The sequence below is a fragment of the Salmo salar genome, chromosome 03 (assembly GCF_965601325.2).
Source record: "Salmo salar chromosome 03, fSalSal1, whole genome shotgun sequence".
NCBI lineage: Eukaryota > Metazoa > Chordata > Actinopteri > Salmoniformes > Salmonidae > Salmo > Salmo salar.
Genome location: NC_138293.1, coordinates 51046262 through 51061003, shown reverse-complemented (window position 1 = coordinate 51061003; position 14742 = coordinate 51046262). Strand labels below are relative to the sequence as shown.

Here is a 14742-nt window from a genome sequence, read left to right as displayed (position 1 = left end):
GTAAAACACTGGAATGGTAGATTTGCAGTGGAAGAAAGTGCAAAGTAGAAATAATGGGGTGCAAAGGAGCAAAATAAATAAATACAGTAGGGGAAGAGGGAGTTGTTTGGGCTAAATTATAGATGGGCTATGTACAGGTGCAGTAATCTGTGAGCTGCTCTGACAGCTGGTGCTTAAAGCTAGTGAGGGAGATGTGTTTCCAGTTTCAGAGATTTTTGTAGTTCGTTCCAGTCATTGGCAGCAGAGAACTGGAAGGAGAGGCGGCCGAAGGAGGAATTGGCTTTGGGGGTGACCAGTGAGATATACCTGCTGGAGCGCATGCTACGAGTGGGTGGTGCTACGGTGACCAGCGAGCTGAGATAAGGGGGGACTTTACCTAGCAGGGTCTTGTAGATGACCTGGAGCCAGTGGGTTTGGCGACGAGTATGAAGCGAGGGCCAGCCAACGAGCGCGTACAGGTCGCAGTGGTGTGTAGTATATGGGGCTTTGGTGACAAAGCGGATGGCACTGTGATAGACTGCATCCAATTTATTGAGTAGGGTATTGGAGGCTATTTTGTAAACGACATCGCCGAAGGATCGGTAGGATGGTCAGTTTAACGAGGGTATGTTTGGCAGCATGTGTGAAGGATGCTTTGTTGCGAAATAGGAAGCCAATTCTAGATTTAACTTTGGATTGGAGATGTTTGATGTGAGTCTGGAAGGAGAGTTTACAGTCTAACCAGACACCTAGGTATTTCTAGTCTAAGTCAGAACCGTCCAGAGTAGTGATGCTGGACGAGCGGGCAGGTGCAGGCAGCGATCGGTTGAAGAGCATGCATTTAGTTTTACTTGTATTTAAGAGCACTTGGAGGCCACGGAAGGAGAGTTGTATGGCATTGAAGCTCGTCTGGAGGGTTGTTAAGTGTCCAAAGAAGGGCCAGAAGTATACAGAATGGTGTCGTCTGCGTAGACGTGGATCAGAGACTCACCAGCAGCAAGAGCGACATCATTGATGTATACAGAGAAGAGAGTCGGCCCAAGAATTGAACCTGGTGGCACCCCCATAGAGACTGCCAGAGGTCCGGACAACAGGCCCTCCGATTTGACACACTGAACTCTATCAGAGAAGTAGTTGGTGAGCCAGGCGAGGCCATCATTTGAGAAACCAAGACCAAGATCTTGACAAAGAAGAAATGCTCAACATTTGAGAAAAATTAAACATAGGATCAACACTTTACATGTTGCGTTTATATTTTTGTTCAATATAATTAACAAAGGTGGCTGCCTATTGATTTAATCTAACTTCCTTAAACAAGCACTGTAACATGGAGATATGTTCGTACCCGAACACTAACCCTATAAAAGGTGTGCAGTAATTTAACCTTTTGTTTTTTGAAAAGTATTTGTCGCTGATATGAAAACCTTACTGCAAGCGATGCGTTTAACGTTCAGAACTAGCATCGGGGCCCATAACAAAACTCCCCTGACCAGAATATACAATTATCAATAGGCACTAAAGGTAGTAAGGGTCTATGAATGGGTTATTAACATGACCTCTATACAGTGGAACAAACTAAGCAATAGTGCTGTGTGTTGTGCATGTGTGTGACTGCCTGCCCTCGGCCCCTTCAAATGGACAGCTCTGCCAAAAGCCCGGCCACATTCCAGAGCTGAAGAGGTCCCGTGGGGATACTGGCATGAGCTCTGAGGATGACGACCAATGGGTGTTGGACTTGTTCAGAGGTCCAGCCTCCCACCATGCCTGGCTCCAGCTATGTGCATCCTCTCATGGAAGAAAAACATGCGTTCTCTTCCATGGAAATTTGCATTTGACTCATCTAAACCATTCCCATAGGGAAGATAGGCTGACACTGATGAACATTTGTGTTACTGAAAAAAAAAAACATGGGAGCTTGTGTGAAATCACAAAATAGGTCACTCAGAAAAATGTGGCTATCAGTCACATTAATCTAGTATCAATTTGCCTGGCTACCCAAAATCTTTGCTTCGGCCAAACACTACGCCCATGGACGTTAGTTTCTTCTGAGTCTGGATCGGGTACTTCCCTGAAGATTTTTATAATGGAAATCCATTATGATAGAAAAAATGATGGGCTGGGCCAGAGCAAGAACACATTAAAATTAGTCATGGGCTTTGATACTCTGATTGGTTAAAGATGATCCACTCGCTGATTACTTTGTTTTGTACAACACCCCTCATTTTGACATCACCAAACAACTTCAATGATGGCAGTCTGACTAATGTATCAAACGATAGAGCAGCAGAATAATTCAGTTGAGTCATCAGGCAAATAGATAGCCTATAATAACAGGCACACAAATGAAACCATGATTAAAAGACCAACTAATGAAGTAGAAAATAACTAGAAAGGAATACTTGTCAAATCTTCATGCTCTCACAGATGTTGGCGACAACTCACAAATAAGACTTAATGACTTCAGAATATCTAGTTATCCACAGGGTATCGGTCTGCTTCAACAATGTTGACTTGTGGTTCATATTTGATGAAGACTGAGAAATTGCCAGTTGGCTTAACTTCTGCATAAAACCAAATTGTACTAAGGAGAATACAAATAAAGCAAATAAGAGACAAGACATTTTAATCTCAATAGTTTATGCCAGAGCAGTAAAAATTACAATTTCTAGGATTCTCATACAGTATTTACTGCTGTTCTTATATTGCAGCATTTCATTGTGACACCAAAGCAATTTGTTCTCATGCACCACTGCTCTGAAATGCCAACTGAGATAATTGAAGTTAGTCATTCGATGTTAGCCATATTTGTCCGGTAACATTGAAAATGTTGGCACTGAAGATTACAGTCATTGCGGTTGTACTGATTCATGTGTGGGCAGTAGCAGCAATTTCATTTGTCAAATAACAGTGAAAATCTGCTCTACTCAAAGGGCAAATAGTTAACTGACAAAAGCTTTCTACAGCTCAAGGTCTCAGAGTAATATCTTGGCTGATGGTTACCTCATAGCTTGCAATGACCGTTTCTAATCTCATATGAAAATATATGTACTTAATTAGGGTCAGTTACTTCTTCTACACTGTCCATATCACTACTAGGTTGGCCAAGTGAATTATCCTTCACAGAACAAGCACCACATATTCTGTCTGATTTAATCTATACCTAATGCACTCAACACGAGGAATAAATGACATCTTGCCAATTTAATGGTTTCTACCATTCTAGAGGTACTAAAAACTGTGATAAATGAAAAACATTAGTGAACTGGATGTCTTCCATGTAAACTTTTCTAATAAGCAGAAGATAAACAAGAGGTGACAGCCAAAACGTCTGCTACTGTACAGTAACATGAGCAAACGCTTTCAAGGGGGAGATCCAAAGCATAAGGCCAGTGAGTGACTTATTTTCCTTGAAAAAAATATTTAGTTACACAACGAATTTGATATGTTTGGTGATATGCAAGGTCTTCTTTAAGGTTGGTTTTCACTGTGCAGTTAACTTGCATGGCTGAGTGAGTGGATTAGGGAGGGGGTGAGAGGGAGCAGAGTGGGTCTTTTTACCCCCTCAGACGTCCGTCATCTCATCCTCCATGTCATCCCCCTCGGCCTCCCCCCTCCTCCTCCTCCTCCTCCTCCTCCTCGTCTGACGTCAGATCCAACTCATCCATCTGAGACACACATTTTGGACACGAGCAGATGAACAGGTAGTTATCCCTGGGAAGAGAATAACGATGTTACATAAGTCACATGGCTGCCTGTCTCGTTCTGGACAAAGATTGCCTTAGCGAGAGAGCAAAAGGAAGAATAAAGAATATAACGCAGACTGATGAAATAAATGTGTCAATCTGTGAGCTCCTCAAAAATAAATGCCATGATTCAACGCTGTAAACATACTGTTTATGTAAGCGTAATACAATCTGGGTCTGAATATGAAGAGGAAGCGAGACACCCTATTTGCTGTTTTTTTCTGGTTCAATGAAAGTCAATGAACTAAGTAGAACAGACTCAGCTGCTATTGCATTGGTATCTATGTGGGAGACAACCAGTTACAGGTTTAATGCAGACGTTTTAATCTCAATATCAAATAATTTCAGGGTAACAATTAAATACGTTACTGTGATTGTTATAAATTAAAACAATTGAAAAGAAGCAAAGAGCAATTTCTTAAGCAAGAATTTAGCTAGGACTGTCTGGGAGGGTCTGAGTTGGCAGGGGAAAACTGAAAACTAGCTCTTATTGGCAGAGGTTTAGAACTCTTTGTTAATGGTTTACTAACTAACCAATGTCACCAGGCAGGCCAAAACGCCATCCCACAAAAACAGACAAATTTCCAAACAGCTCTTATACCAAAGGGGCATTATCATAATTTTCAACATTTCACAGTATTATTCCAACTTCAGTGTGGGAATATATAATACATGCGAAAAGTATGTGGACACCTGCTCGTCGAACATCTTATTCCATAATCATGGACATTCATATGAAGTTGGTCCCCCCTTCACTTCTATAACAGCCTCCACTCTTCTGGGAAGGCTTTAATGTTGGGTGATGAGGCCTGGCACGCAGTCGGTGTTCCAATTCATCCCAAAGGTGTTTGATGGGGTTGAGAGTCTTACACACAGATCTCAACAAACCATTTCTGCGTGGACCTCGCTTTGTGCTCGGGGGCATTGTCATGCTGAAACAGGAAAGGGCCTTCCCCAAACTGGTGCCACAAAGTTGGAAGCACAGAATCATCTAGAATGTCATTGTATGCTGTAGCATTAAAATATCCCTTCAGGGGCCTAGCACGAACCATGAAAAACAGCCCCAGATGATTGTTCCTCCTCCACCAAACTTTACAGTTGGCACTATGCATTCGGGCAGGTAGTGTTCTTCTGGCATCCGCCAAACCCAGATTCGTCCGTCGGACTGCCAGATGGTGAAGCGTGATTCATCACTCTAGAGAACGCATTTCCACTGCTCCAGAGTCCAATAGCGATGAGCTTTACACCACTCCAGCCGACGCTTGGCATTGCGCATGGTGATCTTGGGCTTGTGTGCGGCTGCTCGGCCATGGAAACCCCTTTCATGGCGCTCCCGACGAACAGTTCTTATGCTGACGTTGCTTCCAGAGGCAGCTTGGAACTCAGTGTTGCAACCGAGGACAGATGATTTTTACACACAAAGCGCTTCAGCACTCGGTGGTTCCGTTCTGTGAGCTTGTGTGGCCTACCACTTTGCGGCTGTGCCATTGTTGCTCCTAGACGTTTCCACTTCAAAATAATAGCACTTCCAGTTGACCGGGGAAGCTCTAGCAGTACAGAAATTTGATGGACTGACTTGGAAAGGTGGCATCTTATGACGATACCACGTTGAAAGTCACTGAGCTCTTCAGTAAGGCCATTCTACTGCCAATGTTTGTCTATGGATATTGCATGGCTGTGTGCTCGGTTTTATACACCTGTCATAATTGCCGAATCAACTCATTTGAAGGGGTGTACACATACTTTTGTATATACAGTGTATATAAAGCACAGGAAACGTTTGACTGCACTGGGCCTTTGAGTAGACTGGAATGGACTTATTTTTTACGGTAAACCGCCTGAGTGAACCATCTTAATTTATCCACCATCTTTGGTTCTCATTTTCTGAGAAAAAAGACCGAGACCCGTCTTTGGTCAAGCTTCACTACCTTCAGTTTCTGGGAGTTGCAGATTTTCAAGGTGAAGTGCCTTTCAACAGGATACAGTGAATATGAACCCAAAATGGGTTCCCGGAGAGCAAACCAGCCCTGGGTTTAAGGGGGTAAAAATCAGTACCGTAGGTAGGCACCGGAATAAACGCCAGACCCCCTTGGCTGTGCTGGCCCAGGACTGCCTGGAAGGGTGGCCATTGATCTTAACTGAACTAGGAACAGTTTGAGTCTGTCAAAAGGATTGGTACACAGGGGATTTCAGTTGTTTACCTCAGGATTTTGTGTCTGCTATGACGACTCCTGTCACGCTGACAGCAGTCCAAGTAACTGATACCGATCTCCTGGAGATGTGAGGAAACAGAGTTTAACATGTTAGCAGATGAGGACATTCACATCAAAAGACCTCCCATTACAGTTACTATATCGTGATTAATTTACACAACAATGAATGACAGTCAGCCTCTTCAAACTACTGGAGTTATTGTTCAAGTTTTGTTACTTTCATGTTTCATGTTTATTCAGCAGCAGGCGCAAAATCTCGTCACTATCCTGCCAAGGTCATAAGAACGACACTAAAGCGCTCACATTTTTTGCCAGAATTTAATCGGCTGGCAAAACATTTCTCTGGCCCCTTCTGACGCTTCTGTAACGGGCAGATGCAAGCCTTCTCAATCTCTCTGACAGCCTGACACAACCGCTCTAATCCTTAAAGTCTCAGACCCCTAATACCGGCTGACAACAGAGCACACGAAGAGAGCAAGCCAGGATGTTCTGTTCCATCTATCCACGGCCAAAATTTATCACCCCCCCCCCCCCAGCATCCTCTTCTGACCTCTCCAGGGCTGATGTCACTTAGGGCACTGAGATGAAGCAAGAAGTTGTTGCTCGGGAAAGATGCCGCCGCATTCGGTATGCAGCTATGGTTACCTAGAGAGTAGAAGAAATAATCAAACAATCAAACTTTTGACCAGTGAAAACATTTATTTGTAGTTAATTTAATTGATTCTGTATGTTGTGCGAGTTTGAGGATTCTGGGAGCTGGGGTTAGAAACCATCTGATAGTGACGACTCACATGCGCTTTGCAGTAGGAAGAGCCCGGAACCCTCGCAGTTCAGAAAGTCACCGGTCTCTGCAGAGACAAATGTAATTCAGCTCTGACCTCCATTGTCAGTAGAAGAGATTCATTCCATATTAGTAACGATTTCAAATATGCTTGAGTCAAGCCACCCCAATTCAGAGGCGCCAAGTATTATTTACGATCCATCATAAAATGTGAGCTGTACAAAGCCTCTGAAGAACTTTCTTGGTAATGTAGGTTTCGACTATTTATCAGACAGTTTTCCGCAGTATTCCTCATAAACGGTACAGATGTCACAGGAAACGGCACTGTTTTTGAGTGTAGGGAGGGAATTGTGACCTTTCTCGACATCCTTGTATAGTTGGTCAATGAAGGAATCCAATTGTTCCCTCTGCTGGCTAGTCAGTGCCAAAGCATCACATGCATGAACCCATTGGCTGAGAGAACTACATAATGAGACATAAGAAAACAATGTCAGCACTTTAAATTGAATGATATTCAGACTAATGGCACTTTGTCAGTGCATTATTTATGAGTTGGAGATTTAGAGATTAACCTTACCTGGTACCTATACCCTGTCCATTGGTCCCCACAAGGGAGAAGAGAGAACGAAATCCCTCAGGTGTAAACCACTGTAACATGCAAGGACACACCTTATAGCATAAACTATCTGCATCATAATCACACATGTTCATAAGAAATTATTCAAACAAAGACATTTTACAGTCTTTTCTACTGGGAGCGAAGAGGTAGCCAAGAATCAGCTCGAAAAACATGTACAGTCATGTACAGTCATGGTCAGCAGACTTAATTTTCACAAAGTCTGCTGCCTCAGTTTGTATGATGTCAATTTGCATATACTCCAGAATGTTATGAAGAGTGACCAGATGAATTGCAATTAACTGCAAAGTCCCTCTTTGCCATGCAAATGAACTGAATCCCCCAAAAACATTTCCACTGCATTTCAGCCCTGCCACAAAAGGACCAGCTGACATCATGTCAGTGATTCTCTCGTTAACACAGGTGCGAGTGTTGACGAGGACAAGGCTGGAGATCACTCTGTCATGCTGATTGAGTTCGAATAACAGACTGGAAGCTTCAAAAAGAGGGTGGTGCTTGGAATCATTGTTGTTCCTCTGTCAGCCATGATTACCTGCAAGGAAACACGTGCCGTCATCATTGCTTTGCACAAAAAGGGCTTCACAGGCAAGGATATTGCTGCCAGTAAGATTACACCTAAATCAACCATTTATCGGATCATCAAGAACTTCAAGGAGAGCGGTTCAATTGTTGTGAAGGCTTCAGGGCGCCCAAGAAAGTCCAGCAAGCGCCAGGACCTTCTCCTAAAGTTGATTCAGCTGCGGGATCGGGGCACCACCAGTACAGAGCTTGCTCAGGAATGGCAGTAGGCAGGTGTGAATGCATCTGCATGCACAGTGAAGCGAAGACTTTGAGGATAGCCTGGTGTCAAGAAGTACAGCAAAGAAGCCACTTCTCTCCAGAAAAAACATCAGGGACAGACTGATATTCTGCAAAAGGTACAGGGATTGGACTGCTGAGGACTGGGGTAAAGTCATTTTCTCTGATGAATCCCCTTTCCAATTGTTTGGGGCATCCGGAAAAAAGCGTATCCGGAGAAGACAAGGTGAGCGCTACCATCAGTCCTATGTCATGCCAACAGTAAAGCATCCTGAGACCATTCATGTGTGGGGTTGCTTCTCAGTCAAGGGAGTGGGCTCACTCACAATTTTGCCTAAGAACACAGCCATGAATAAAGAATGATACCAACACATCCTCCGAAAGCAACTTCTCCCAACCATCGAGGAACAGTTTGGTGACGAACAATGCCTTTTCCAGCATGATGGAGCACCTTGCAATAAGGCAAAAGTGATAACTAAGTGGCTCAGGGAACAAAACATAGATATTTTGGGTCCATGGCCAGGAAACTCCCCAGACCTTAATCCCATTGAGAACTTGTGGTCAATCCTCAAGAGGCGGGCGGACAAACAAAACCCCACAAATTCTGACACACTCCAAGCATTGATTATGCAAGAATGGGCTGCCATCAGTCAGGATGTGGCCCAGAAGTTGATTGACAGCATGCCAGGGCAGATTGCAGAGGTCTTGAAAAAGAAGGGTCAATACTGCAAATATTGACTCTGCATCAACTTCATATAAATGTCAATAAAAGCCTTTGACACTTATGAAATGCTTGTAATTATACTTCAGTATTCAGTAGTAACATCTGACAAAAATATCTAAAGACACTGAGGCAGCAGACTTTGGGAAAATGTATATTTGTGTCATTCTCAAAACTTTTGGCCATGACTGTGTCTATAAATAATTTGGTTGTGAAAGGGGAAATGGTGCCACACTCACCCGATTGAGATGATCGTCGTAAAGTGCCGTTGTAAACAGGGTTCGTAGTAAGGTCAACTGCCCCTACAAACCCAATACAATATGTCAAAATGAAGGTAAGTCTATAAGTAACCGTTTTGAAATCTATTCCAATGGTGACTCAAAGCTAATACTGACCACATTTTTTTTAAACCAAATTTGAAGCTCAAACCTTGTTTCCTCAATTCTTCTCAAAGCACATTGGAGGAGTGTTCCAAGGTCCTTTCCTCAGACCTCCTCCAATGAGCCTTAAGGGGAATTTAGGCAACAAGGATGGGGGAAGCAAGGATTTAACAGCTTGTAGCTAACATTTTTAGACACAGCCATTATCTCTATGCTTACCTGGAACTTCTCTCCAAGCAGCTTATGTGCAATCTCCTCCTCCTCGTTGGCCGCACGGCTGCAGAATTGAGAGAACAACTTCTGCCAGTGCCCTTTGTCTTGGGCCTGCATGACACAAATGATTCAAACATTTTTATTATTTTTATTATTATTATTATGTTTGAGAAATACATATTATGCACAGGTATGCAAAGAATATAGGATTATTATAGCAAACTGACAGGTTAAATGCTTCTCCAGGCATTGTGAAGATCTTTCAATCCCCAAAAACCTTAATCTCAAACTAACATTCACTACAAAGACAAAACGCAAATACAAAGTGCAACGCACTTTGGAATTGGAGAAGCTCAACAAAAAAAGGCTGAGGCAGGAGGCTCACCTGTTTGACAGTGGCCACCATCCTGGCCATGAGCATGATGCTGGAGGTCTCAGGAGGGTAGTGCATGCTCCTAGGGGACAGATAAGGGACAATGTCAATTCATACTGCAGCAATCACAGACAAAATATTACTGGGGCTGGATCTGAAAACGTTACTAGCTGTCAAATCCTTGCTTTCTCGCCCTCATTTACTCAAATCTAATTGAAAGCGGAGTTGCAAGGGAGGGCGCTTTGAGAGGGAGGTGAGGAATTAGAGGAAGCAAGGATTTGACAGCTAGTAAAAATGTTAAATCCAGCCCAAGAAAAATATGGGCCCCATCTAGTGGTACTCAATTAAACAGAAATTCCATCACTCACTTCCAAGCATCCTTTAGTTTGCTGATGGGGTGGTTTGGGTCCTCTTGGGAGGAGCCTAGGCACAGGGCCCGATGGTACTGGTCTGCCGCAGCCTGCCGACATTCGTCGCTACAGTACATCACCTGCAGGGGGACACAAAGTCTCACTGAAACCCAAAGCGAGACACTGGAATAGATTGGAGGAAGTAGCTACAGTATATCAACACATCTCCATGTGGTGGTCACACGGGCATTGGGTAGGTGCATCTCATTTATCTTATTTAAGTGGCTTCTAATCCTTCATCTTTACCCCCCTCCCCTAATTGGAGTACACTAATGGACAACAATACTTAGGCCTCTACTTAAAGCTTATACATAAAATAAACAGTCACAGAATATTTGACATTCGTTTTTTTTTGTCCCACCCTTCTGTTACCCTCAAATCCTCCCATCAATCTCATTCCCAAATATTTTTTAACTCTGCTGTAATGTTTCACAAAAGTTCTGAACCTTTCAATTCTCATGGAAAGAAATTAAAGATTAACATTTTCACTAAGAATATTATTAGATTGATCGATTGACTATGGCTTTAAGTCACCCAGCAGTGCTATTTGCAGTGCTATCTCTTCCAGGTAAATATTGTAAATCTTCAGCCATTTCTGAACCTGTAACCAAAAACAAGCTACATGTGGACAGTACCAAAACAAGTGATCTAATGATTCTGCATCTTCACAGCAAAATCTACAAAAGTGGGATGGATGTTTCCCCCATATATATAAAATTCTAATGGTTGCAAGAATTTAGCAAAATAATTTAAAATGGGAAAACTATACATTTTGAATCCATCAGTTCATAAACCATGTGCCATGGAATCAGCACATTGAAAACCTCTTCCAACTATTTTGCAACCTTTATGGCGCAGCTGTTAATTTTTTGGTCCTTAAATGAAACTGGTATACTTTATTTATCACCATTTTTTCTTTAACCAATTTTGGTCAAATGTAGGGCCGACAGACAAGTTCCTTATTTTCTCCCCCTTCCCGCGGTAATGCTGCAATCAGTTGGCTGTAATTTTGAATATATTATTGTAAGCTGTATGTGTGACATAACTCCCCCAGCTGATATCATTAACAAAGTTTATACAATTAATAAACAATTTTTCCAAAAATGAAATATATATTTTTTGTATCAATTAGTATAGGAGTTTAACCATAATATTTGTTGTAATATTTGTTGTCTTTTATGGTGGATTAAACCAAAATTGCAACCAGCTTTCCATGGCTTGTTTCAAAAATAGGGATATTCTAGAGATTATTTCATTTTCAAATACCTGACAGTGAGAGGTGATGTTATCTGAATAAAGGGAAAAAGGGCGATTTCTGAACACGGGATGAGCTATTCTTACTAATCTGCTGGAAAACCAGTTCAGATTGAAGTACAACTTTTGTATGACTGAAGCCTTTAGTGAAAGGTTCAATATTTTAATATTTAAAATTTCAGCCCTCTGAATTCATATTAATTATATAAATAAGCACGTTTAATTTTGTCTGGCTTGCCGTTCAAAATAAAGTAGAATATTCTTTGCTCATATAATTTAAAAAACAAGTCGTTCAGTGTAGCCAGGGCCATAAGTAAATCAAAATCAAGGTGATTTTTCCACAAATAGACAGTTATTTACCTTTTCATGGTGCAATATATCTAATTTTGCTAACTTTCTATTAAAATGTATTGTGGTGAGAGTTTTTCTTTCGGGATACAAATACTGATTATGTCCACTTCACTGTCAGACCATTTTATTGGTAAACTACACAGTAATGTAAAACTTGTATTTTTTGGCGATCCAATATAGTACACTTTTCAATATTTGGTTGCAATCCAGAGAGGTTAGAGAAATTTTCTAGATCCTCTATGAGACTGTGCAGGGATCCAAATTGCGCATTTAAAAGAAAACATGAGTCGTCAGCGTACAATGACACCATTTTTTTACGCCCCGGATTTCTAGACCCTTATTATTGTTGGATCAAATTTTAATAGCTAACATTTTGATGGCCATAATAAATAGATATGCTGATAGTGGACAACATTGTTTCACTCCTCTTGACAGTTTAATACTTTGAGAAGTAGCCATTATTTACTCTTTTACAACTGGAGTTAGTATACATAACTTTAACCCATTGTATAAGAGATCCTTCAAAATTAAAATAGTCCATTTATATATAAATTCTAGTCGTACTTTTCAAAATGAACACTAGGCCCGGTTTCCCAGATTTTTCATAGTGTTCTATTGTTTCCAGTACTTGTCTTATATTATCTCATATGTATCGTCCATGTAAAAAAAAAAAACTTGTCTGACATCACTTTTTTAAATTCTATGCATTTTGCTAGAATTTTTGCATCACAACAGTGAAGTGTAAGGGGCCTCCAGTTTGTTAGGTGGGCTGGATCTTTACATTTACCACCTGGGTCCTGTTTCAGTAATAGTGAAATCAGACCTTCTTGCTGAGTATTCAATAGTCTACCATTTTTATAGAAGTGATCAAATCATGCTAATAATGGAAAAAGGTTTGATGTACCTCAACTGGTATGCCTTCCAGCCCTGGAGTTTTACTGAATTTAAAGGCTTTAACTGCATCAAGAAGTTCCTCCTCTGTAATTTGGCCTTTACATGAGTCTTTCTGTACATCTTAATTTTACGCTATTAATAGAAAAAAACATCCTTACAATTAAACTTCAGTTTGCGAAGATGCAGGAGACAAATGAAAATATATGCTAAAAGTACTTTGCTTCCACTTTCAAAAATTGGTTACAATGTGTTTTTAGATCAGTACTGTTCAGTCCTTAATTGGCAGTGCAGATGAGGAGGACTTGTGAGAGGCACACACCTGGCATTGTGGGCAAGCTTGGTGCAGTTCTGGATGCACTTTGCACAGCTCGGGGTGGGGTAGACTGAGGTCAGGGATGCCACTGAGTCTACGGGCATTATCCTCGGCTGTCTCCAGAGCACGCAAGCAGAACTCACAGGCTGGAGAAGAGACAGGGATGGTTGATAAATGAGAGAACTAAGGGTCATATCACTAAATATGAAAGACCATTCAAAGACTCAAAATGTGAGGTTTGCCCCTTGGCCTATGTTAATCTAAAAAGCAAAGCATGCAAAAGCAAAGCATGCTGGAACATTTTGCTCCACGATTTTAGGAACATAAAAGGAGGATGTGTTCAGTCTGTCAATCACCTAAATCTTGAACCTATAACACCTCACCTTTGTACTTGTACAGGGAATTCCACAAGAACTGGGCAGAGACAAGAGGGCGCTCAATAAAAATGGTGTCTCCTTTCTTGAAGGCCTTCTTGGCAAATAATCCCTTGCCCTAAAATAAAACCAAATGTTTAGATATAAAAAGCAATGTCAATTTCAGTAATATGCACCTACCAATACTTTATCCACACAAAGTGCATCCTATTGACTCAGAACAGGCTAGCCTTTGAACTTTATTAGCCGCCCAAAAGTTATCTCTGTACATACCTAGATAGCTAACGTTTCAAGATGCTAGTTGTTTAACTAGACAAAAAGCTTAGCTAGATTTTAAAGGAATCAGATAGCAATCCATGTGGCATGACGATGGTGACTAATTGGTGGTGAATGTAATTTGCTAGCTAACTACAATAAGCCATTGTAACAGTATACCTCTCCATCCCTCTCCTCGCCCCTACCTGGTCTCGAACCAGGGACCCTCTGCACACATCGACAACAGCCACCCTCGAAGCATCGTTACCCATCGCTCCACAAAAGCCTCAGCCCTTGCAGAGTAAGGGGAACAACTACTTCAAGGTCTCAGAGCAAGTGACGTCACCGATTGAACCGCTATTAGCGCGCACCCGCTAACTAGCTAGCCAATTCAGTTACACCATTCGGTTACACCATGATGAATCTAAAACATTAACACAGCTAGGAAGTAACCACGTAGCTATAGCCAGCCAGAAAACGTCAACAAAATGACAAGAGATTATGTTCTGCGCATAATTTTTTGATTTGCCCAGCCAGTCCACACAGATTGACAGCATGCGTTCCAATTTGGCATCAAAACGGTGCTAGATCCGAAAAACTTGAAATTAGCCTTTTTTAAATAATCATTGTCTGCACATTACCTTAATCTTGTCAATAAATCGGACTTCCACACAACTGCTAACTTTAGTAGGGTCGACGCAGAGAGAAAACATGTCATCTTCGGGGGCAGCCATCTTCAAAAGAACCTTCGCCCTTTCAACTCTGACGTTTTTAGAAGCGTCTACCCGTAGGCATTTGGTGGCCTCTAGCGGTTGATTTAGCTAGTATTTTTCTTGTATACAGATTGACTACAATTAGTGCCTTGCAAAATTCTGACATGATTTTATCTTCGATGAGATGTAATGAATTATATCATGAACGCCAAACTTTTTCCAATATTTTACAGCACCTGATAAATGAATGAATTATGCAGAAGCTGACCCTCATTGTCACGCAAAGGCAGATGGCTCACTGTCACAGATACATGCATTTGACAGAAGACAAATAAAAGTT

At 41.6% G+C, this 14742-nt stretch overlaps 1 protein-coding gene across 1 annotated transcript; it reads right to left on the bottom strand.

Annotated features, from left to right (window-relative positions):
• Nucleotides 1-2599: 2599 nt before the first annotated feature.
• LOC100380866 (protein-lysine N-trimethyltransferase SMYD5) lies at nucleotides 2600-14469 on the bottom strand. The gene is given in 14 exon segments (XM_014192144.3): nucleotides 2600-3590; nucleotides 3592-3690; nucleotides 5924-5994; nucleotides 6486-6580; nucleotides 6727-6783; nucleotides 7072-7178; nucleotides 7294-7364; nucleotides 9112-9174; nucleotides 9472-9576; nucleotides 9851-9920; nucleotides 10207-10328; nucleotides 13067-13206; nucleotides 13444-13552; nucleotides 14331-14469. Coding segments are annotated over 14 exon segments (1251 nt in total). The 5' UTR covers nucleotides 14424-14469; the 3' UTR covers nucleotides 2600-3541.
• Between the last annotated feature and the right edge of the window lie 273 nt (nucleotides 14470-14742).